At 40.2% G+C, this 25,230-nt stretch overlaps 1 protein-coding gene across 1 annotated transcript in view; it reads left to right on the top strand.

Moving 5' to 3' along the window:
- LOC104390483 (cytosolic phospholipase A2 epsilon-like) overlaps positions 1-24,994 on the top strand; it is a 35,707-nt gene extending 10,713 nt beyond the window's left edge. Inside the window, exons 3-20 of the mRNA XM_009999621.1 lie at positions 6,305-6,441; positions 9,726-9,857; positions 10,741-10,781; positions 11,216-11,258; positions 11,986-12,049; positions 12,628-12,801; positions 13,071-13,153; positions 13,665-13,702; positions 14,889-15,024; positions 16,461-16,597; positions 17,062-17,284; positions 17,829-17,943; positions 18,465-18,602; positions 21,242-21,349; positions 22,362-22,556; positions 23,093-23,259; positions 24,377-24,563; positions 24,786-24,994. Of these exons, the coding sequence (XP_009997923.1) occupies positions 6,305-6,441; positions 9,726-9,857; positions 10,741-10,781; positions 11,216-11,258; positions 11,986-12,049; positions 12,628-12,801; positions 13,071-13,153; positions 13,665-13,702; positions 14,889-15,024; positions 16,461-16,597; positions 17,062-17,284; positions 17,829-17,943; positions 18,465-18,602; positions 21,242-21,349; positions 22,362-22,556; positions 23,093-23,259; positions 24,377-24,563; positions 24,786-24,994 (2,327 nt within the window). The remainder of the gene's footprint in view (positions 1-6,304; positions 6,442-9,725; positions 9,858-10,740; positions 10,782-11,215; positions 11,259-11,985; positions 12,050-12,627; positions 12,802-13,070; positions 13,154-13,664; positions 13,703-14,888; positions 15,025-16,460; positions 16,598-17,061; positions 17,285-17,828; positions 17,944-18,464; positions 18,603-21,241; positions 21,350-22,361; positions 22,557-23,092; positions 23,260-24,376; positions 24,564-24,785) is intronic.
- The last annotated feature ends 236 nt before the right edge of the window (positions 24,995-25,230 follow it).

Raw genomic sequence — 25,230 nt, 5'->3', positions numbered from 1 at the left:
TCTTTCCCGTTCACTCTGAGCAGAGGCCTGTGCTGTTTTATGCATCTGTGCTCTCTCAGTGCTCTTTCACACACTTGTCTACCTGAGCTGAAGCAAGCTGCTGAGGTGAGCTGTACACTAAAAGCACAATGTGATAAGGCCTATGGTATGTCTTAGTTCCTGTGGAGGTTTGTGGAGGTTTACTCTAAAGACTCAGAGCAGTACCAGAGAAAGCATTGCCCACAGGTGAGATTCACAGAGCTTGAGGACTTTTATCATCAATGGTGTCCAGAGAGGAGCTTCAGGCAACCTTTTCACTGAACTGAGGACATTGATCACCTTGTAGATAAGGACCGAGAAGCCATAAGTGATTTGCTATTATGTAGGAGGCCAAGTAGAACACCTAGATTTAACATGGCCGTGATAACTTGTGTGGCTGAAAAGACACGTGAGAATTTCCACATAAGAGTATAGCTTCCCTCTTGCACATTTAGTATGACTGTATCTTCACTGGGAGCCAAAAAAGTAGTGCTGCAGTAGTAGCTGGTGCAGGTTAAAAGAAACATTCACTCACAACTGTTGGTGCTGGATCTTGTGTTGTGTTCTGCTAATAATTTGCCATCTTTCCAAATTGACATTAGAATTTGATTTGGCCTGGCAAAGGTATTCATCTTTTTCTATTTGTTCAGGACCAATCTTGACCACTGTTCTTTGAAGAGTTTCCTTTCAGTTCAAAATAAAAAACTAGATAAAAGGGGTCTTGGGTATAAATGTTCCGTGTAGCTCAGATATATTTATTCTTAATGATTCCATTCATTCTTACTCTCAGGAAAGTTGCTGTAGGCTGCTAGATCTTTTGTGAGTCCTGGAGGACTCCAGCCAGAATATGAGCTCATTTAATATCTCTGTGAAAATAGGATTAGTTACAGGCTAGTGACAAAAGGCAGTCTGGAGGCCATGCATTTATCTGTGGCTTACTTTGATGTGAAAGAAACTGACAGTGACATCTTTGTTGAAAAGACATATAAAATGTGAAGACTTAGCTGCCAAAAGCAAAGCCCATGCTGGCAATGCATCCATATTGTAGTATTTATGTCAGGATGAGCCATTGCTGCAATTGCAAGCTTTTAATCCAGGCTCTTTCCTTACCTTATAAACCAAAACAATCAAACTAATCTTCACCTGTCTGTTATGCCCTGTAGGTCCAAAATTTAGTTCACAAAACTGTTACTGACTTTTACAGACTCTGAGTTGAATTCTCAGGCACCAGAAGACCCATTTACATTGTGATTTAAACAGTCCTGCTTCCAGTGAGTTGTTCTGTTATGTTATGGAATTTTTCTTATCAAATTAGCTCATCAGTATCAATGACTTTACCTTCATATTGACTGCTGCAAAACCACCTGCTTCTGTTTCTTAGTTATAATGATGTGTCTTGTTTCTCTGCTGCTTTCTTAAGCATATCTCTTTGATCCTCACTGTAAAGCCCGAAGAACATCTACAAATATTTATGTTTTTAGCTTGTACAGAATCTACAGTAAAGTCCTGTGGATTGTCAGTGCTAGCTGCTTCCTGTAAGTGAGTCCTTAAGGTATTTTTAGCCTCATTCATCATGTTTGCAAATATTTTCTCATTTTGAGATACAACAAACCCAACAAAAGAGGAACACCTCACATTGGTAAGCACTCCTTGCTCTCACCACCACACTGAGCTACAGCTTTTTGGTACCTTCCCATTCAGTATAAAACTTTACTTGAAAAAAAAGATATGAAGGAGAGGTGTCTGTGCCATAGAGTTTATTTATTAAGTAGAGGAGTTTTGATTTCAAAACTCTAAGTCTCAATTTAAAAATCTAAATTGGAATAACTCCTGCAGTGCACTGTCTGTGCTGCAGCTCAGCCTCAGTTCCTAAACATAAGTAAAGTTTAAAAATGTTTTTGTTTCTATTCCCTTAGTGAATGAATAACAGTCTTGGGAACACTTTCTGAAGAAAGAAAATTTGCAAATGTTGATTCATTGGTTCAGCTGCTTCTGGTATTGATTTTGTTCCCAATCCTATTTTCTTTGAAATCTGAGGCACTTTTGTGTACTGCTTGCAGCCTGTTTTCAAGTCTGCTTCCATGCTGTTACCCTCTGATTGTTTCTTTAGATACCCAGCAGTTCTAACAAACCACTGTGTCTGCAACCACAGTGTTGATGTCTGACCCAGGCCTAATTTTCAGCTAAATTTTTTTGAAATGAAAGTGAAATAGCTTTCTAAAAATATTTTTGTGTGATAGATGTGAGATTGTTCAATCACTGCAAGAGGGTCTGAAGTGGAACGAAGGAACTCTGACTGCTTCATAATACCTCTTGTCCAAAAATGTACAAATTTTTTGCTTCCTACTGACGGATACCCAGAGGGTGGGAACAGGGAAATAATGTCAATGGTTATGAAAAGTCTAAAAATGGATATGCCTGTGGAAAGACATGATTTGTAGTTCCACTTTGCTAAAAGACAACATATGTAAGGGTGATCTAATGATACTTGTGCCTCTGTTAGCATGTACAGATCTTGCCAGAACAGCTACATGTACCCAAAATAGCAGTTAGGTAAAATAATCTATTCCCTGTTGCTCCATGGAGGAGGTGGAGTGGAGGACAGAAGCTGTAGTACAGCTCTCTGTGGGATTCTCTGTGTTATATTGTGTTGGGTTTTGTATTGCTTCCATTTGACAGTTACATTTGGATGGCACACAGAGGCTCTAAATATGGACTTAAACTTGTTACTTGGACTATGTATGTTTTTGGAAAGGAAAGGTGACAACTTTTTGAATTATTTTTCTGTCTTACTTCATATATGTCCAAGAAGGAGGTTTGCAGTTATTTTATAGGCCGTATCCAGATATCTGGAAATTGATTTCTTGGGCTAGTGTACAGTATAAGGATGTCCTATCACTTCCTTCCCTGGCTGGCAGGAAGACTGGTTAGTTGGTTTCCATGTAATATAATTGATGTGACATGATTATCCTGTTTATTGCCTTCCAGCATAAACACGGGCATCACGTGGCAGCAATTCCATATGTCACCTTTGTAGGTTCATTGGGTTCTTCTCCTGAGGAAGGATCAAGTTTACCTTGTATATTATTCTGATACATATTGGGGTACAAATACCCCTGAAATGAGTTACCTAGAGAATTTATAAAATCTCTCTCACTACAGCTAACTGTGCCAGAGATGGAACAGTTTTCCTAATACATGTCCTTGTTTATTTCCCTCTGGCCAGGTAGGGTCACTGATCATTGTCCTCTCTCTATCAGTCATTTGGACATTACAGAACTATTACCATGTCCTCTGTCAGTCTTTGTTGTTGTTGTTTTTTAATTAGCAGACTCAATTCTTTCAGCTTTTTCTCATATGCCAGGCTCTTTATGTCAACCCTGTTCAATCTGGACATGCTTAATTATAATAGCTGGTCATAATTAAAGCTTTTCATGGTGGAGGGAGGAAAAGAGTGGAAGAGAGCTGGAACGCAGGAGACATTGACTTGTTCCTTTCTAGGGCTGGGAGTGCATGCAAAGAGATCTCAGGGATAAATGTCATCACCTGCACTTATAGTTAATATTGTATTTGGGATTTGATCCAAAACTTATCTAGATCTGTGTTGTATATATAAGCTATGAGATAAGCTATCCTGCAACATTATAGGTCTGGAGCATAATTTGTTATTCTTCATGCTGTGGCCTGGCTTCAATTGCTTGTTTTCAGATTTAAACATCTTTGTGTCTATCTGCATTCTTATCTTGGGCTATGTTGAGATGGAGGCCTCACTGGTTACTAACTGAGCTGGTGTGTGGATGATCAGGTTGTGGAACTTTGTTTTTGTTCTTATTGAAGGTGAGAAGCCGGGCTAAAGACAGGACTATCTTTTCAAATTGGCTACAGGTCTGTTGTGTTCAGAGAGGATGAAGGACTGAACAGAGATCCTGCCACAACTCTATCTAGATACAAGATTGTGAATCACAAGTTTAGAGCTGGCTTCTATTATACTCAGAAAATATCAAACACTTGTCTTCTAAATCAGGATTCTTAGCTACTATGTACAACAAAGAGAGACAACTGAACAAATTTGCTATAACACATGGATCAGTGTGTAGTCTGTAACTGACAGATACAGTTGCTGATGAAACAAATTCTTCCTCTTACCTGCTTCTCTGGCACTAGGTAAAGTTAATATTCGCTTTTTCAGTAATTAACAATCAATGGAACAATTGTAGAAAGTATTGTAGGAGAGAGAGCTAAAGAAATTATTCTACAACCTCCTTGACCAATAAATTGTTTTCAAAAGAGCCATTGCACATATTCTGCATTTTAAAATTGCAGTAATAAGTCTAAAAATACCCAAACATTACTTAGAAGAATTTTATATATTTTATATTTTTTATATTTTAAAGTGTTTAAGTAATTTCTTCAGTGCTATGGACACTAAGGGGGAAACTATCACATGCAGGCTGAAAAACTGGGAGATATTTCATGTTCAGACTGTATCAGAAGTCTTAGAAGATAAATAATGCATAACCTGATTGCAAAAATTGTTTCAAGTGATACATATTCACTGCTACACGGGTAACATCACAAGTTTATAAAAAATGTGGAATGAGAACCAAGAGACTTGGAGAGAAAAAATAACATAATTACTGATTAGGTACTCTCGTGGGTCATGTGGAAATATTTTATATAATGCTTTGAATCATGGGACCTCAAAGCAGATTACAAAAGAGGAAAGGATCATTATCACTGCTTTATTGATGGAGCAATGCAGGTGGAGAAGCAAGATGAATTTAATGGAATTGCCCACAGTGACTTAGCAGGCTAGAGCAGAGCTGGGATGAGAGCCAACATGTCATGAGATCTTTTCCAGCAGGTTACCCACTTAGTCATGCTGCCTCTCAGCACGTAACCCACAGTACCAAACTGTCTGTTACTGCACCCAAATCAGAACTGTAACTGTGGCTACTAAACAAGTTCTTAGAGTTGGAGACATTAGAGACAGCTGCAGTTATGCAGCAGATTAAAGTCTGTTGTTTAAACGTAAATGCAAACAGTGTGCAGAAATGAAGGGCAGCAGATTTGCTCCTAACGGGAGTGCTGGAAAGAATGAATATCAGTACATAGAGAGTGAGTTCCACTACTCTACACTGTTATTTTCAGGGTCTCAGTTTATTACCACAGGCTCACCAGACACCCGCTCTTTCATGCGCTTAGGAGCCGATGCTCAGCACCTGCATCATCTTCCTAGAAGTATCAAGGAGAATCCTGGCCACCACTCACCCTACACACACCCAGTCAGTACACAGAAGGAAGGCTAGTTGCACGGATATACAAATACCCAACCTGCCTCTCACCTGAAAACTGCAGCAACCCCCAAGACAGAAGTCACACACTGTGTGGCAGTGCCCAGTGGGGCTGAGCCTGCCTGGCCAGGAGGTGTTTGCCTCAGCCTGGGGCTGGGGGCAGTTCCTTGGAAGCCCACCCCAAAGCAACCTTTGTGTATTATATAGGTTTAATGCCATGCTTGTATCCAACTGTGCCACCTTGTGCTCAAACACATTAAGCCAGCACCTTTCTAAGGAACTAGAGGTTTTTTCACTGCCAAGGCTCAGAGTTTAAATCAGTAAGATATAAGTGCATTGCTATTTTTGCATATTTGTTGGTGGTGAAGGGCTGTGATCACATGTTGGGAAAGACAGTTGGCTCCCTTGTTACACAGGCTGGTCTACAGCTACAGGGGGCAGCAGACCAGAGAGGGAAGATCTTTCACACCCTCTTTAGCTCTTCTGTTCTGCTCTCAAGACTCAGAGTTTAAATCAGTAAGATATAAGTGCAAAGGGCAAAGTGCAAAGGGCAAAGTTAGCTCCTTGTCCAAATGCCCAAGAAGTTAAGTAACTGTTTTATATTTCAAAAAGGTTCTCTTATAATGTAAACCCTTTTATTTTCCAGCACAGAAATCTGTTGATCAACAACAACAAACAGGGGACATAACAGTAATTGGTTTAGTTGAGTAAAACTAGCTCTTCATATTTTTTTCTTACCAGTTCTTATTGTAGTAGTTCTTTCAATTTCTGTTAGTTGCTGGAGCTCCCATCCATGGAAGGAAACAAATAGTAGTGGGTGCTATTGAATAAGGACCTGTAAGAAAAACAATAGAAACAATATCTCCTTTTTTTTTGCAGCTTGCTGTCTACATAATTCTAAGGCTATGCTCTTAGAGATGTAGAACATTAATTTCTATGCTCTGGGATGTTTATAGTAATTTGTTAGTTACAATGTATCTTTTCAAATACAGTTAGCCAAACTGATTGCTATGTAAACCTGTCCTTGCCCACTGCTTCTCCTGAGACTGTTCGGACCAAAACCATCAAGAACTGCAAAGATCCAGTGTGGAATGAAACATTTCACTTCAGGATCCAGAGCCAAGTAAAAGTAAGATGCAGAGTGCTTTCGGTTTGTTTTTTTTGGTTTGTTTGTTTGGGTTTTTTGGGTGGAGATCTCATTTTGTGATTGGTATGTTCGGTACCATAAAACTAATATGTGAGAGGGACTACAAGGATGTAGGTAGGGAAATGTGGAGTAGCATGCAGCAGCAAAACTAAATTTTATTTTCTGGTGTATAAGAGGTAGACAAGATATTTCACAACTATTTATATAATGTTCTGGCACTTTTCACCTTTTTTTTTTTTTTTTTTAATCACTGCTTGAAGTAAACATGATAATTTCAGAGTACGTTGATCAGCATAAAAGACATTTATGAGCTGAGTAGTGGAGTCACCACAGTGCTGTAATTTTTGTCTCTTTGGAACTGCCTGCAATTAGAAAAAAGAGGCCTACAAAACAACATGTTAATATTTGCAAAAGAACCAGTTGAGCCATGATAATAAACATTAGAGATTAAGAAGTTTTGCAAGTCCCACTGTCCACTCCCTCCAAAAGGCAACATCAGCATCTGAGTCCAGGAATCTACAAAGATATGTGAGAGACCAAGTAAGACAAGTTGACTTTATAACTGGGGTAATCAAATCTTTACAATTCTTGAACATCAATGAACTCCTCAAACAGCAGTTCCACGGAGTTGGGTGGTGCTGGTTCTATTTGGGATAGCTTTCAGCTTTAATATGTCTGCTGTTCTGTGGCCTATGTCCAATGCTTTCCCTGCAGATCTAAAAAAAATCTGACTTCTTTTAAAATACCAGTGAGGCACAATTTCACTGAGTCCTGCAGGTTTAGCAGGGAGACAAAAGTCAAGCTACCAACATTACAGCATGGAAACAAACAGCCATTGTTCAGCAACTCTTGCAGCAGAACACCTGCTGCTTCTAATGATTTGTGGCTGACAGATCTTTCAAAATTGCTATATCACACATAACTGTATCTTGGCCACAAGGCACTGCTTGAACTAGTCCTTCACGGAGTAGCATTCAGAAGATTTTACATTTACTTTGCAGTAAGTTTCCAGCAGGAGACAGGTCGTGGGATTAGCCTCAGTAATTATCAGCGTGTGGCAATGGCAGCATGGTGGTGGCCACTGTAGTTTCAGCGTGAGCTGCACAAAATACATCCTGGGGACCTGGGACAACCAAAGTGCTCTGGCATGTCTGTCACTGCTGCCTCTCCACTGTCTGTGCTCAACAGAATAAGTTGAGGCTCTCATAGGTTTGTCTGCGTACACTGCAACTACTCTACTCACTCTCTGAGCAGAGCCAGAGTATCCTGGTCTGTTTATTTTCTCCTCGCCTGTCTCGTGTACAGCAGAGGTATTCATCTTGCTAAATCATGGGAGCCAGAGCTCAGTAAAATCTACACTGCTTCTCTGGAGCAGAAAAACTTGTTTGGCTATGTTGGGCTGGTTCCCATCAAGAACAGGACAACAGAGCAGGCGTCTGTCTTGATGAAAGTCTGATAAAGCACAGTTGCCAAGCAAGGGCTTCCCAGGCTGGTGCTGCGGGCAGCGCTGCCCTGGCTGCAGGAGGACCTTGGGGCATGGTGGCATGAAGCCCTGCAAAGGGCCAGCTCTGCTGGGTGCCTGGCCCCAGACATGCTGCCCTTGTGTCCTCTGTCAGGAGCAGATAGAAATGGCAAACTGCCCCAGAGGGCCCTGGCTGTTTCCCACACAGCCTCGCAGCAGTGCTGATGGATGTGTCCCTTAGCCACCAAGAAGCCTTTGCCTGCTGTCCCTGACTAGCTGGAAGTAATTGAGGGACCTCAAGCTAGTCTGCCACTAAAAAAAAAAATCAGCTATTTTACCCAAATAAGTACCACAGCTAGGAAAACTGACCTGCTCTTCAGTGCAAACCTTCCTTCTGCAAACTGCAAACTATTGCTCTTAAGTGTATCCTCTCCATCACCTTCCCTAATCCTTTACAGGCTATTTATGGCTAGCCTATAAACCTAATTGCTGTAGCTGCTTCTCTCTGCCTCTTCTCTGTGTCCATTAGCAAGCATGGTGGGCAGGAACCCACTGGTGATCTTGTCAGCTCTAATTGTTTTTCTGTCTGAAGCACAGTATAACACATTTATGTGTATGGCCTTAAAGGACAGCAGACTTTCTGACTTCTGCCAGCAAACTGCAAACTCAAATTCACTACAATTTGCCATCCCTCACCTATTTCTTACAGAAACTAGGGATGTCAAAATGGAATATCTGGATTCTGGATTATATTCCTTTCAGTATATTTGTATATTCAGTCACTTATCAGATTCAGCTTCAGACTTTCCTGTAACTCATTATGAACTTTTAAGGCAGCACAGCTCATGTGCTTGCTCGTTCTTCTGCATGTGTTTATGTGTGAGAGACCACGTGCCTATCTCTGTGTCTTTAGTAAGGATTGAACCTCTTAGCAAGTTTCAGTTAAATCTGATGGGTAACTAGGAATCTCTGAGATAAGAGGTCCCTGTAATTTACATGAAAATGAGCTACTGAATATATGGAGAGAGGCCTGAATTATTTTCCAGCTGAGAAAAGAGCTGTTGATGTTAATTTGATCAGCACTCTGGGAGGCATCTCTCAGCCAGCCCAAGTGCAGCTACCAACCAGACAGAGCAGGGGTTGTTTTCCCTCCAGTCTATCCAAACAGGCAGGTGGCAGAGGAGGGAGAGGAGGAGGTTTGTGCGATGGGAGGAAGGAAGAGGAGATTGAGAGGTGTAGAATATAATCCGATGGAAATAGGCCTTTGTTCTGCTGCTTTCTGTGCATTTTGTCACCAACTTAACAAGAACATATCAGTTTCTGTAGATTCTATGCTAATTATCTCCATGTGATCTGTTTAATAATTTACAGGATATAATTACGCAACCATTCAGTAGTTATATGGCTCTCAATGTCTTTTAATCACTGGTTATATCCAAGGATTTAATATTTTTATTTTTTTCACAAATAGTAGTAACGTCCTGACCACTAGATGGTTTCCTACAATTCAGGGAAAAGTGGTGACCTCAATTGAGGTCAAACATGTTTTGCAGTATGGGAGTTACATATTAAATATTCTACTAGTGTTAGTAATTTACATTACTCTGCAGGGGAAAATCATCAACAAACCCAGTTGTATTAGATTCAGAATATCTTTCTTCAGCTCTGTGTGGATGAAAAAGTGCATGCTCTCTCACTTCTCTCCATCCTTTCTCTGTCTTTCTTAACATGCTGAGCACATCATCTTGTGCCTCTGTAAGGGCTCAAAATTGAGAAGTTCCTAATCATGTAACTCTGTTCACAGAATATTCTTGAGCTGAAAGTCTATGATGAAAATGAAGTCGTTAAAGATGACCTCCTCTTCACTGTCCTTTTTGATGTTGCTAAAATTCAGCTTGGAGAAAATGTTCATTTGGTTTTTCAGCTAAATCCAAAGGTGAGGAATTAGACTACCTTAACCACAGAAAGGAAATGCATTTTTGGTATTTCCTCCTAAATAACTTATAGTAAAGCAATTGCAAGTAGGAGAGTTTATTTCTTATTTGTTTGCATTTCATGTGTCCTGTAAAATACCTCCCAAACCTTGTTCAGCAAAGTGGACAAGGTTTACTTCCCGGCCTTGGACATAATCCTGAAGGCTTTTATCACCTCCTCAACCCTCTTAACAGGGTATTTATGACACTAGAATTATCTTTGTTTCTCTTTCTCCACTGTTCCTCAAATAGGTTTTGATGGAGACAAAAGACTTCATCATCTTTACACAAAGTTTCTCTGTCAGAATTTCTTTTCCTGGGACCAGCAATTGTGAGTTTGGGCATACTCTGGTACAGATGTTGGAGTATTCACTTAAAAACTGATACCTTGCCCTGTAATTCTTCTGGGTATACCTGAAAATAATGTAAAGATCCATGTTGATGTGCTAAAATCCATTGATGGCTAATTACTGTAACTATCTCATTACTTCTGTATGCTTGATCACATATGTGATCATTTCCACATGGGATCTGGATGTCTGATTTAGATTATGTTATAGATAGGCTGTTTCACTGACTTTTCTTATAGCTTACATATTGTCATTCATCTCTGTAGTGATATTGGCAGGCAGTCTATTAACTTGTTTGGTGCCTGGTCAAGCTGTTGTCCATGTTATAGGAGTCCTTTTGATCTGAAGAATTGAAAATGCCCTCTGCTGTCTAACAGTATCAGTCTCCTGATAATGTTACCCAGAAAAAACAGGGCTTTAGACAGTTTTGAGAATAATAAGTGAAAAACATAGCTAGTGAGAAAGAAAATTCTTACAATTAATTCTTCTTTTGCAGACACAAGAGGTGCTGGAGGTTGAGTTTGCATCAGAAAGCATGTGAGTAAAACCCATGTAGGACTGAAGAAATGAACTTGGCAAAAGGAAACAAACACATGCTACTACCATTTAGTGTAACATAGTTTAAAATGCTCAGCATCACAACAACAGCTGGTGTTTATCAAACTAGTTGCATATTGGCTAAAACACTGTGTTCTTTATCTACCACAAATCATGCTGAACACTAGTTTATCCCATTACTTGCTGAAAGAGGAAGAAGAATAATAAGAACCACAACCACTGTGCTTATTGCTACTATTGTTTACATTATCACTGAAAATATAAGGAAGCAACATTTCAGATGTCTTTCAAAATAAAAAATCAGTATCCTGGACATGGAAAACTTAAATGGAAGTGTTATTCCTTGATGTTCAGTTAAGGACATATTTAGGTTATATTAGTTCTGATTGCAATTTTTTTTCCCTCTCTTTCAGTCCAGTCCCTCCTGAAAAGCTTGTCACTAATGGTGTATTAGTGGTAATTCTAAATTATTTATCTGCTGTTCATTTTTATGCTAGTGATGGGAGTGGTGAATCTGGCAGGTGCCCCAACACCTTGCCTGCAGGCAGGGCAGAAGGGGAGGGAGAACGGGGGTTGGACACTGGCAGCCATCCTGTTCTGCTGCTCCCTGTGGGAGGATACATTAAGTAAGCTGGGAGTGGCCAGAGACATGTCCACCACTACCAGCTGATAGCAAGCCTCATGACAAAGCCTGAAGTGCTCTTTTGTTGGTTTACTGCCTCAGTGGCATTCCTTCTGGGGACTTCTCTTAGGACCTTCTCATGGCCATCCATTTTTCCCTGACTCCATAGCATGACATGGAAATTACTTTCTCAACTGCCCCTAATTCACTGTTTAGTCGAGATAGCACTTAGTTATCCAAAAGCCCTATGATTTCACTGGTCCACCAGTTTACCATTGGGAGGCCTCAGGACACTCCTATTCCCCACCTGCCCACCCCCCCCCTCCACTCCCAGCCCTGCCTCCAGGGATGGACCAGAGAACCACAGCCCTTATTCTTTCAACTGAAACCTGAAACATCTTCAGAGTGCCAAGGTCTTTCTCTTTTCAGCCCCAAAAATACAGGGTGGTCAGTTTTCCAGACCCCAGGGACCCAGGTGACCAGAGATAGGTAGCAGAGAAGTGACTCAGTTATGGCATGTATTATATATTTTATTTTTTTTATTATTCATCCCTTCTACAGTCTCGTGAAATTTCCTGCTTGGAAGTCCTGGTGGACAATAAGCAGATGAAGAAAGAGCCTTCAGGTTAGACTTTAAACAAAACAAAAAAATCTTATTTTATGATAAACTGAAAATTTCACAGATTCGTTGTAATTTTCTTACCTGGTATTTCCCTACTTTGTTCTTACAATTAGAGCACAGGAATTGGATGGTCAGGAGTATATTCAGTATATGGAGGAGTATGTATAGTATTATATGCATAGATCCAACAATTATAGTGTGCCTATGCTAACTAACTATAAAACCTGGACTTTGAAATTATAGTGAATTATTAGAGTGTTAACGAGTCTTATTAGTACTACAAAATAGAAGCAAATGTGTATTTCTATCTCAATAATTTGCATTTTTCCCAATTCGCCTATCTGCCTGAGTTTTTAAAACAGCTACTGCTGTTTTATAAGCTCACTCTTTATTTATTTATTTTTTTCCTTCCTTGCTGTAGTGTTCCCTGTTTGGATAAAAAAAAGTCTGGGGACTTTGCTTTTAAGCAGGGTTGAACGCTTTATATTTTAAAATGGCTACTTCTGAATGACCACTTGGTGTTCTATTTCTGAGATCATAGTAATTAACTTCTTCTTTGTATTTTTTAATCTCTTTTTTAGAAAAAGGCTTCTTATTTTCAGTGGAGGGATCCTATGAAGGGAGCCAGACCCTGTCACTGGGCTCTTCCCAGCGTCCCGCGGAGCCCCTGCGGTTCCATTACATCAAGCACAGCCCATCAGAGCTGCGTGTGGCTCTAGCTGAGCACCAGTCTCCCTTCTGCTCAGTAAGTGATTGTTAGCTTGAGTGAGCACAGTAAAATCTTGGTCCATACTTGGCTGAGGAAAATGGAAAGAATTTGTAGTTTTAATTAAAAAGCCACTTTCTGTGATCATATTCTCTGGAAGAGCACTGTACCTCCCAAGACACTTAAATATTAGATGCCAATTTGAAAGCTTCTGGATGGTGACCCCATTTGAAAAAAGTATGTTGGGGATAGTGTTTTACTGTAATGTATGCATTAAATATTTTTCTACATTATAATTCATTTTTCAGTGTACTTCAGGTGAAGAGAAAAAAGACTGCCATGCATCCCTCACTATTCCTCTGGATTCACTTCCCTTCAACGAGAAAGTAACAGTTGCAAAGGTGATTGATACCAGCTTTTTAGAATAAATGTGAATCTATGGACCAAAGATCAATGGGCATGAGTTAACTAGATCCATGTCAAGTAAAGGTTTAGCTCTATAACTGCTAGTGCTCTTATATTCCCAACAGAGAGGGGTATGGACTTGTACATTTTCATATGAACAAAGTAGAAGCAGAAAACACAGCCAAAAGTTTGGGAGAGGGACTTCTGTGACCAGCTGGGGAAGTAAAGTGGGTCAGATCAAACGCTAAAGATGAGGCAAGGCAGGACACCATGGCAGAGCTGATGCTGGTTTTTACTGTGTACCACTCTGTGCATCATTAGTATGAAACAATTTAAAGAAAATGAAGTAGACTTGGAGAAGCTTTAAAAATGGATTTTTTGATTTATGGCTTTGTAGTTCCAACATGGCTCTTGGAAAAACTGAAGGGCTTCAAAGCTGACAAAAAGAAAAGGGGAGGAGAGGACATAAGATCATCTCCAGTGCTTATATTGTGTTTTTCTTCCTAGGATGAAACAATAAATTTACTTGTGAGATCAAATGACTGGTAAGAAATTATGTCTTTGGGTTTTGTGATTGCGAAAAAAAAAAAAAAAAAAAAGATGCTGCCTGACATTTTTGCCTTCTTATCTTCTTCTGTAACTAAGGGAGAAAGTACTTAGTTAAGGATTGTGTTTACCCCTATTTACCTCATGCTAGTTACCCATGTTGTAGAATTATGGAATCACAGAATTACAGACTATATTGGGTTGAAAAGGACCTATAAGGGTCATCTGGACCAACCCCCCTACAATAAGCACATCCTGGGACTCTCCAACTAGAACAGATTTCTCAGAGGCTTATCAAGCCTGACCTTGAATGTCTCCAGGGATGGGACCTCCACCACCCCTCTCAGCAACCTGTTCCAGTGACCCACCACCCTCATATTAAAGAACTTTTTCCTGATGTCCTACCTAAATCTACCCTTTTCTAGCTTAAAACCATTACCCCTTTTTCAATCATTACATGCTATTGTGAATAGGTCTTCCCCAGCCTTTCATGTATTGGAAGGTCGCTATAAGGTCCCCTGAAAGTCTTCCCTTCTTCAAGCTGAACAACCTGAACTCCCTCACCCTGACATCATAAGAGAGGTGCTTCAGCCCTCTGATCATTTTTGTGGCCCTCTTTTGGACACACTCAAACAGGTCCACATCTTTCTTGTGTTGGGGGCTCCAGATCTGGATGCAGCACTCCAGGTGAGGTCTCAGCAGGCCAGAGTAGAGGGGCAGAATCACCTCTCTAAATCTGCTGGCCACACTTCACTTGATGCAGCCCAGGATGCAGTTGGCCTTCTGGGCTGCAATTGCACGTTGGTGGCTCATGTCCAGCTTCTGATCCACTAGTACCCCCAGGTCTTTTTCCACAGGGTTGCTCTTCAGGCAACAAATCCTAAATATTGCACTATTTATAGTATTTGTGTATGGATTGCAGTATTTATGTTAGGTGCTTCTTGAAAATCAGTGTAGCAATAAGCAGCATTTCTGGGTTGTTCTCTTTCTCTAAGATTTCACAACTTTTTCACTTTCTCAGCCTTTTCTCTACCTTGTCTACACTGTCTGTGATGTGCTTTTTTTGGGGCTGCAATAGCAGTTTTTCTAAGCCTAATAGTAGAATTTGCAATTTGTAAGCTTGGATCCAGACATTAATTGTAAGTGACCCATGCATATTGTTTTTAACTCTGAGCTTTGTTTGAGTTCAAGAAACTTAGATGTTCGCTTGGATTTTGATCTGTGTATGGAGGAGAAAAATTTCCTATGGAAAAGGAGGAAGTTTGTGGCTTCTGCTCTGAAAAAAGCACTTCATTTAGAACGAGACCTGCAAGACCATGAGGTGCGTAGAACGCCATAGGGACTGGACCATGCTGTGTAATAGGAATGTGTCCCTAGGGTACTAAGTGCCCCATGTAAAACACCAAGAAAAGTTTAGATGAAACAGTGTGAGTACACTAAAACAGAGTGCCATAAATCAGTTGTTTTTTCCTGCCTTATTTAATTTTCATCTGTGAATCATAGACCTGTGTAGTCCTACTCTCTTAGCTAAGCATTCAGTCACCAAGGTCCCATAAGAGGTATGTGTGATTATTATATTACCAGATTTTGGAGGGGGAAACCTAACAATTAAAGTGATACATAACACTGACTGATGAGGATGCTTCTTATCACAAGCTCTGTCCTCTGCTGCTCATTAGCTCAGCTGTATTGTCACTCTAACAGCACAAAGACATTCAACATTTTTCTCTTATCTGTCTGACTGAGTTAGGGTTTATATTTGTTCATGTCCATGCTGGCATGGTGATGGTTGGTGCTTTGGGGAGGGAATAACAGCAGACACTTCAGAAATGAAGTCATTTTCTTTTTGAAAGCTTTTTTGTTCCCACTCTGCCTTTCCCTTTGTCCAGGACCAAAGACACATTAAACATTATATGATAATATGGCTTTGGATGCAGTAAATTATACCCCTGCTCACAAACTGGTAACATCAGCACATTGTTTCTCATTAGCACAGTAATTTCAGTGGAAAAGAAGCTGTTTCTTAGGTATAAACATTTTTGGGGGAAATTCTCCTAGCTACTGATTTCAGATTTTCCAGCAGTAGAATGTTTTCATTTAGACAAGAAAACCCAAGCTAGAATACTTTGTTTTTACTTGTAATGCTTGATTTGAGTTAGGTCATTATTGAGTATTTTCTTGATGTAATTGCCTGGAGATGTGTATGGGAAATGTCATTTGACTCCTCTCAGTGGGTTTCTCAAAGGAATTTATCTTCCTGTAATACAATTTGGCTTTCCATGCAATTAGGCTTTGTGGCTCATCACTGCAATTATATACCCTAGGTATATTATAGGAAATACAATTTAGTCATTATACTTGCCTTACAAGAGAGCATGAGCTCTGCTTGTTCTCAAAACAAAGCTTTTATGAGATGATGTACTGCTGAGAAAAATGTAGTTTGACATTGTAATGCCTTGAAACAAAAATGTTTTGAGCTGCTTTGATAAGCCAGCATATATCAGTTTAGAACAAAAATTTACTTATTTTGATTTAAAGAGTAAAAACTAATTACAATATTTTTTAGGTTTTTTTTTCTTTTTTTTTTTTTTTTCTCTGTGCCAAACACCATCTTTTAGTCTTTTCCTCCTCTGCCTGGGGAAACGGTGAAATGCTGGAATTTTTGTGGTACAGAAATGCTGCAATTCATTCAGTTTTGGTCATGTGTGCTGGCAAACTAAGTTGTTGCTTACCACTGCTGTGCTGATGTTTAAACAGGTACCTGTTGTAGCAGTCATGACAACAGGAGGTGGAACCCGGGCACTGACATCTCTGTTGGGCAACCTGTTGGGTCTTCAGAAGCTGGATCTCTTAGATGCTGTTTCATACATTACTGGGTCATCTGGTTCAACATGGTAAGGAGATCCTAAACAAAGACTTCATTCCTCACCTCTGTAGGCTGCTGTGTAAGGAGATTCATTCTCTTAGTTTTGGTAAAGGGAGGTGTCCTGCTTCAGTCTTGAGCATTTTTATCGCTGCATTAGGAACACATTGACTGAGCCACCATAAGGTCTAGGCAGTGCTTATGGGGAACATTTTACTTGACCTTCTGTTTCACCTCTTTCCTGGTGAATGACCACAGTGCAAATCACAACGTGGTATGGAAACCTATGTAGCATGGAAGGACTTTTTTCAAGTCCTCACGTTTCCCTAGGGATTTGAGGGTTCCTCTAAATAAAGAAATCTTCTCTCTGCCGTAACAAACTGGCCCAAGATGTTTTTTATGAACCTCATCTTGTTCATTTGATGTGGTCCTTAAATCCAAGTTGAAAAAGTGAAAGCATATTGAGCATATGACAATATACTTTCTTTTCCTCAGGGCCATGTCACATTTGTATCAGCGCACTGACTGGGCACACAAGGATCTGTCTGGACCAATTGGTGAAGTCCGCAGACACATGACCAAGTGCAAGCTGAGCTGCTTTTCCCTGGAGAGCTTGAAGTACTATGCAAAGGAGCTAAAATTGCGGAAGCAAGAGGGATACCAGATCTCTAGTGTTGATTTTTGGGGGCTTCTGCTGGAAAAAGCATTAAGTGATGGGGTACTGTGTCTATGTTTCCCCCAACAGCTGCTGAATACTGCTCTATGGAAAACAAAACTCCAGGGATAGATACTAGGCTGAGAGTGTGCCAGCGTTACCCAGTAGATTATTTCTGCTGATTATTGAAGGGGTTTTGTCCCCACATACCTCTCCATATATAATTAGTAGCCCAAGAAATATTATATAGAGCAGGGAACCTATGTCCCCTTCTACCTGAACACCTAACAGGAGAGTCCTGCTCTTGGTTTCTTTTGCTCTGTTCCTCTCTGTGAGAACTTAAGTAATCAATGTAAAATGGGTGCATTTCTGGGAAGAATGAGACCATTGTACCACCAAGTGTCCTACAGTTCACTGGTAATTAAATAATATGTGGATATGTAAATGTTCAGATCACTCATTGGTTAAAAAATATATCTGGACACAAAATTAATGGAGAGAAAAAGAAAATGAAAATGGAAACAGGTATTTATTTACTGCAATTTTGCAAGGCCATACATCATGCCAAGACAGTCCCTTAGTTTTACTCTTTCTGGTCAATTCACAGAAAAACAACCACAAACTCTCAGATGAGCAACAGGCATTGAATCAGGGTCAAAATCCCTTACCTATCTACCTGATCCTCAACATCAAAAAGGACTACAGCCTTTCAGAATTCAAAGGTGATGGCAAAACTGAGTTGTGTCTAGACTCTGTTGATGTTCAAATGATCAGCATTATCAGTTACTGCATGACTCACAACCCCTTGCACTGCTGAGCCATAGCATTCATAAACAGTTCCTCTCCCTCTTTAAGTTCCTCTTCTGTTTCTAGGCTTTGTGCCCAGGATCTGAAAGGAACCCGTCTTCTGTAGGGCAGGAATATTCTGGGGGAGATGCTTAAGGACAGCCAAGTCAGAGCTTTAGCTCAACATGTAGGGTAACTTAGGCCGACTGCTTTTGATAAACTTAATTGATGTCCTGTCTGAAGAGGCTCATTGGAAAGTTCTGTGTGAACAAGTTTGAGAAATACTACTGAATGAGTGGCTGAAACCAGCTTAATGATAACTCCTTACCCTGAGGATGGCTATGATTGCCCTGCTGGAGACTTTGTCCTGCAATCATTTTCTTGTAATTTCAGAGCCCTTCCTGCAAGGAGGCAGAGATAGGATTGAGATTTAAAAGTCTGTTTTGTGCCTCTGCAGAATGGGTGGAGTTTACCCCTTATGAGGTTGGGTTCTTAAAATACGGCGCCTTCATTCGTGCAGAGGATTTTGGCAGCAAGTTCTTCATGGGTCGCCTGATGAAGAGGCTTCCTGAGTCCCGGATCTGCTTCATGAAAGGTGATGTGCTCTACTGGGAAAATCTGAATTGCACAAAATATACTTTATTTTTAATATAATACAAACTTTATACCGCAACCAGTGCCCTGGAACATACAGGACCGAAGAAAAGTGGCCACTCTGGGTGAATTCTTTAAACACTAGAGTTGATCTAAAGAATACTCAGAGGAAATTTTAAATAATACATATGTCTTGAATAGTTACTCTCATACTTGAAGTTTCAGGGCTGCTTAAAGAGATTAGGTTTATTTTTAACAGGTCATCAGCAGAATTACACATGGGAAACATTGGCAGTATTCTAAATAATGTGCTTTTTTTCTATCATGATTAAATCAATTACTTGTCACCTTTATTTCAGTACAGTGGGTAGTTCCCAGTAATCCATGAAAACCAGCAGTTTTTATGCAATTTGTGTTTTAATTTTGCATAATCTTACAATTCTCTACCACTCCCCTTTGTACGCTGGTTCTCTGGGGTCTCCAGAAGAGTCCAACTGTTCTTAGACTGGGAACATGAGATTTATTACACGTAAAAAAACCACAACACACAACAAGACACCAAAGATACCTGGTCTTCTTATGAAGTGAAAAGTTCCATACAGGCAGCAACATCATGTGTTAATCTTTGTTTGGCTTGCAGAGAAGTTGTGCACTTCAGTGTATGAGGTAGAAGGAGTCCAGAGTAATATTGGTACAATGCTGAGAAAAAAACCTGGGTGTGAGGAACAACAGATTGTGCTTAGCCACACAGACACTAAATGTCAGAGCTTTAATGGCTATGGTAAGAAATTTGAGTTTAGAAAAGAGGTGGCTGAGTGAGAAGACTCAGAAGATATCACAGGATCCCCAAGTATACAGAAGTCTAAAAATGGAAGGACAAATTCATGGGAGGTAGTCCCACTGGCAGCTCTGAAACACAGTAGTTCAGGTGCAGCTGCCAGCACTGGATGTACCAAATGGAGTAAACTACAGAAGAAATCCCTTCATACTTTCCATTGTCTTGTACTCTTCTGTTAAGCATTCTGTGCTGACTGCCAGAGGAAGGAGGTAGGTCACAGAACTAGGTGGGACTGTGGAGCCTTCTTCTGAGAACACTGTGCCTACACTGCAGCTTTGCAATGGCAGTGGTGTGGTCATTTTCCGTTGGCCAGGTAGCCAACACATCCAGCCTGGGCTGAGCTCAGTATTGCCACCCCCAGTGCCCAGGTGTATCTTTAAAAAGGGTGGAGAGTTAAAGCAATGTTGCCATCTAGTGATACGACACATAATGCCCTCTTGGGTTGCAATTATATGTACTATTTTTTACCACGTTATGGTTTAAGTATAAAAAATTGCCTGCTGATTTCAGCTCTGGCAGCTCATAATTCTTATTTCAGCAAACACAGGTACCACGAAAACCCAGTGCAAGGGGCTAGGGAAACATTCTCTGTAATTACAACCAAGCCCTGGGAGGACACCAGTCTTTGGAAGATGATAAAATGCAGGAGTAGTGTGTAACTCCTGGGGCTTGTGGAGATGGAAGAGTTCTGGAGTGAGGATGCACCAAGTGGAGACAGGAGAAATGAGAGGAACTGCCTTCTTACAGCAGGCCTGCACAGAAGCTTCTCAAGCACCAGGGAGATAATGGTGTGTTAATGGCAACTATCCAGTAATTATCTACAAATGAACTCTGTTTGCCAGCTAAATGCAGAGCCAGAGAGCTCCTATCTGATTTCTTAATTATAAATTTCTAACATCTCTTGAGTGAGTCCCATTCTTATTGCTGTGAAGCCAAAGACCCTTGGCTTCTTATGCTACTCCACAAATAAGCCAGATTTAAAAGGGAATTACATTTCTGTTGCTAATTTAAGGAATGCATAATTACTGTATTATGGAATTCAAGTTATTGCCTACTTTGTGATGTATGGCTTTTGCAAATATTTAACTACTAGAGTTTTTCAAGGCAACACTCATTGCTGTCTCCTCGAGCAGAGTTCTTCTCTGGGTCCACAGCAGAACCGTGGAGGAAGAAACACTTTTCAAGATCCAAGAGGGCTTTGGAGATTTCTGTGCTGGGGAGACATTTTTGTATGTTCTTCTAAGTGGAACAGCAGAAGTGGAAGGAGGACTATGGGAATTATCCAGTTGTGGCAAGGGAAATCTTACAAGGAACACAGAAGATACCTTTTTTAGAGGAATGCTCTGCGGACTATCCCAAATTGTGCTCTGACTGTTTGGATCTTGGCAGTTCAGGAGCAGCCTCTAAACTTTTAACTAAGCATACAGTTGCATATGACTGAATTTGTAGACCAAAACCCCTTCTTTCTGTGAAATGGCATGGTTTCACTCTCTGATGACAGCTGCTTACAGGAGAGGAATATGCAGGCTGGAAAAGGTTGGTTTGAAGTGTATTGGCAATAGCTGTATGAGACAATGAATTACAGTGGCTGAAGGCCTGGCAGCACGTTTGAAACTATTTAGATTCCTCTTCAAGGACAGAATGTGAGTTGCTACAAAAGAACTTAATACAGTTTGTGGAGACCTTGAATCATTCTGACACTCCTTGCAAAGCTAAGCAGTTTTGTTGTTGGTTTTTCTTAAAGGGATATTTTCCATTAAAATGTTTCCAAAGCAGTATCCCTCTTCTTTACCACTGTGCAGGCCTGTGGAGCAATGTCTTTTCCTACAACCTGTTGGATGCCTGGCATTCATCAAATCCTACGGAGAGGCGCTCACTGAGATGCACCCAGCAAAGGACTGTTGATGTTGGTTAGTTGCTTTACCTATTGTCTTATTAATCTTTAAATGAATGTTACATTCAGATGAAAATAATGTGAAATCTTTATGAAGGGTTTTAAATATTAAAATGGAGGCTAATGCCGCACTGTTTATTGCTTTTTTCCTCCCTGAGTTTTCCTGTTGCCAGTGATGTCTAGTTCAGTTTCCTCTCTTAGTTCAGTCACAGCAGTACTATTTCCATTTGCCTCACTTGAGCTGAATTTATGCAAGTTGTGATGTGCCACCAAATATCAAACTACAAAAGTTTTTTAACAGATCACCCTTGCCGGGGGCTTTTCAGTGAACCTACATGTTGTAACAAACATCTTGGTGTTGTCTTTTCTGTCTGCCTTGGCAGATCGTACTTCTTGTATGTTACTGAAAGCTTGGATTTATCATTTACATAGAACACCATTGCAATTTTCCTTGATGTCATTGTAAACCTCTGTGCTCCTTAGAGGTGCTGGCTGTCCTCCCTGTGTTCATATGTGGTTAGGAAGTTTGAATTTTTTTCATCACTTTCTTCATAAAAGTGTTGCAGAACCCTGAGCTCAATAAATGCCTGAAAGCCATTTGCCCTCTTTCCCAATCTCATTTAGCACAATCCTTTTTCTCTCCTCTTTTCTGGGTGTCTAAGTCTCCTGACAATTTGATTATTTTTTTTTTTTTTTTTCCAAAGCCAGTTGGGACCAGTTTTGGAAGAAGCTGGCCCCAGTTCTCAGCCTCCACCAACCTTCATGCAGGGAATCCACCTATGACTTCTATTAAGCAGTGAAACAGTTTTTCCAGCTTTAAAAATTTTGTTGCCACTCTGTTTTTTATGGAATACATTTTACTGAACAATAATTTTCTTTTTTTGTTTCTGCTTTGATATTTATTTGATTGTATGTGGCTATGAATTATTAGGATCTTCTTTCCTCTAGCTAGTAATACCTTTTAGTAATTCAGGTATTGCAAAGAGCTGTATCAAAACCTCAACTTGTTAAACTCCTCCACTTTTCAGAAGGAGATGAGCCTTTCCAGCCATCCAGGAGCCATGATTTGGAGACTTACTTAGTCACTGCTGAATGTGGCATCATGGGCATAATTCGGAAGTTCCTGACTGAGCGGGTGATGATTTCAAGGTTCTACAACTTTCTGAAGGGGTTCCAGGTACACAATGAATACCTTCAGAGCAAAAACTTCCATATATGGAAAGGTAAGCATCCTTGAATATCAAGTTTTATCTGCTTATATGGCTGGTATTTTTGTCAGTGAAGAGACAGCAGAAGATTAATGGTCTTTATTCTTCACTTTGGAAATAATTTGGAAATAATCTTAATATAACTAGTTAGATTGCATTCAGTTAAATCAGCTGGGCAGAGCTGAGCATCTTTAACAGAAATTACTTGATAGATATCAGAACTTTTTTTTAAAATGAAATCTCAAAACAGATCAAATTGTGGCACAGCTCTGTTTTTACTGAATTTAAAGTGTTAACAAATGCTCCAAGAAATTCCTTGAATCCAGGGAAAAACAACTACTGCTCACTGGGGACAGAAGAAGAGTAGTATGCGAAGAGAAGGAGCTCTATCTCTTTACCTTGGACAAGACTTTTCAGTGTCAACACTGAGCTCCCACAGTATGGCAGGACCTTAGAAAGCAAAAGCAGAAGGGGGAAAAGTGGCATTTTTTCCTCCTGTAATATATTATTTCTTCAGTGAATCACTCATCATAAGAAATATTTCCTTTTAGATACTGTACTAGAGAATTTCCCTAACCAGCTGACAGAAACAGCAGAGTTCATGTGCCTGGCAGACACAGCAGGATACATTGATATCAGCTACCCACCGCTCATGAGGCCGGAGAGGAAAGTGGATGTTGTCCTACATTTGAACTATTCTTCTGGATCACAGACATGGGTGTGATGATCACTCTATTTTGTTCAATAACAACCACTATCTTTTAGCCCTTTTAGCACTTTAACTCCTAAGGAGTCCCATTAAATTATGTGGGAATAATCTGGGAGAGAAGGATTCTTGGCATACAGCTCCAGTTTAGTAAATGTATAGATCTCTCAGTGTCTGGTATACCATGGCAAATCCCCTAAGGAGAACAGAAATAGTATCAGTTTTTTAAATGCTCTATTGTAATTAACCCTCTGATAGGTAAAAGCTATCTCCTAGACCTGTGTGCTCCTGGGATTTTGATATGGCTATTGAAGCTCTGGATGGAATGTTTCTCTGGAACCAGTACCACTACAGATGAACAAATTTTGTTTGTATTCTGGTGTCCAACTAAATATATCCACATACAGTTGAATTTGAAGTATTTTTTTCAGTTGTCTTTAGAAGAGTAACTGGATTTATTTTTGTTCTAAATTGTGGAAAAGAATCACCCTTTTATGCCATAGCTGCTGTTTCAAATACTAGTTCACAATGTGGCCTGTAATTCCTGTAACTAGTTATGGATAAAACAGAAGTTTTCATACATGTCAACCAGACTCAGGAACAAAAATCCTATTTTCAGAAATTACACTTGCATTTCAGTCAAGATGATTCTTGCTCCTACATCAGTATTTAGAACCATCTTAGGGCTTCTAAGATAGTTAGCAGGCTCTTAACTATTTCATGCTAAGTCAACAAAATGTCTGTATCTTTATGAATCTACATTTAAAACCTGTAGCATTTTGAACTCCTGTTCATTCTGCTAATTTCAGTATTTTCTCCCATAAAGGGCATGTTTCTGTGTCTTAAGCAGCTAGGCCACCCCCACCTGCAGCCATGAACATCTTTTTTTTGCAGATAAAGGCTGATGTGGAGGAAGAGATAGGAGTGCAAGTTAAAGGCTAGGTATCAAAATGTTTTTCTGTTAATAACTAGTACTTAGTATTTCATGCAAGAGACAAAGGCCAGATTAAATGCTGACAGTGAATGATGGTCCCTGATCTTTGCAAAGAGCCTTTGATGGATGCACTGTGCATTTGTAAAAGGTGGGGACATGGTAGAATTTCTGACCTTTTTTTATGTCTGAGTGCAGCCTTTGGAAGAAGCCTCCAAGTACTTCCTAAAGCAAGGAATCCCATTTCCCAAAATCCACCTGAGTGAAGAAGAAAAGAAAAATTTAAAGGAGTGTTACATCTTTGAAGATGCAGAGACCCCAGAGGCTCCAATAGTGGTGTTTTTCCCACTGGTGAACGACACCTTCAGAAAATACAAAGAACCTGGTAAGCTGTGGGGCACAGACACTCCTCCCACCATCTTACTGCCCTGTCGCTGTGTCAGGGAGGGAGGCTTGGCCTAGTCTGGTCCTCTGCCTCCCATGCTGTGGCTCCCTTGGGAGAGAAATGCAGGTGTCTGGGTAGCAAGGAGAAATGTTGTGCTTCATTTGGGAAGTGGAACATGGGACCACATCTATACCCCATCAATGACCTTTCTTTGTTTGCCAGGTGTGGAGCGCAGTCCTGCTGAGATGGAGCAGGGCAATGTGGACGTTTCAAGCATTTTTTCCCCATACTGCCTTAACAGCTTTACCTACACAGAGGAGCAGTTTGACAAGCTGATAGAACTGACCAGCTACAACATTCAGAACAACAGGCATCTGATCCTTCAGGCTTTGAATTCAGCTATAGAGCAGAAACGACAGTACCAAACATAAACACTATCCTGAGTTTCAGAAAGACACGCAAATAATATTTATTTTTCCTGCACTAGAATCAAGACCTGTTTGTGAATGAGCGTGACAGACTTGGGAAAGCAGAAAGACTTGTCTCAGCTCCTCTCCATCTCCTGGTGATCCTAGATAAACTGATCAAACAAAATAATTATTAGTCCTGTGCTTTATTTAGGTTGGATTTCACTGCTAGTGAACATACATGTGTATGTAGTAGATGA

Source organism: Chaetura pelagica, unplaced genomic scaffold (assembly GCF_000747805.2).
Source record: "Chaetura pelagica isolate M959 unplaced genomic scaffold, ChaPel_1.0 scaffold55, whole genome shotgun sequence".
NCBI lineage: Eukaryota > Metazoa > Chordata > Aves > Apodiformes > Apodidae > Chaetura > Chaetura pelagica.
Note: the sequence above shows the minus strand (reverse complement) of the source record. Positions and strands in the feature narration are given on the sequence as shown.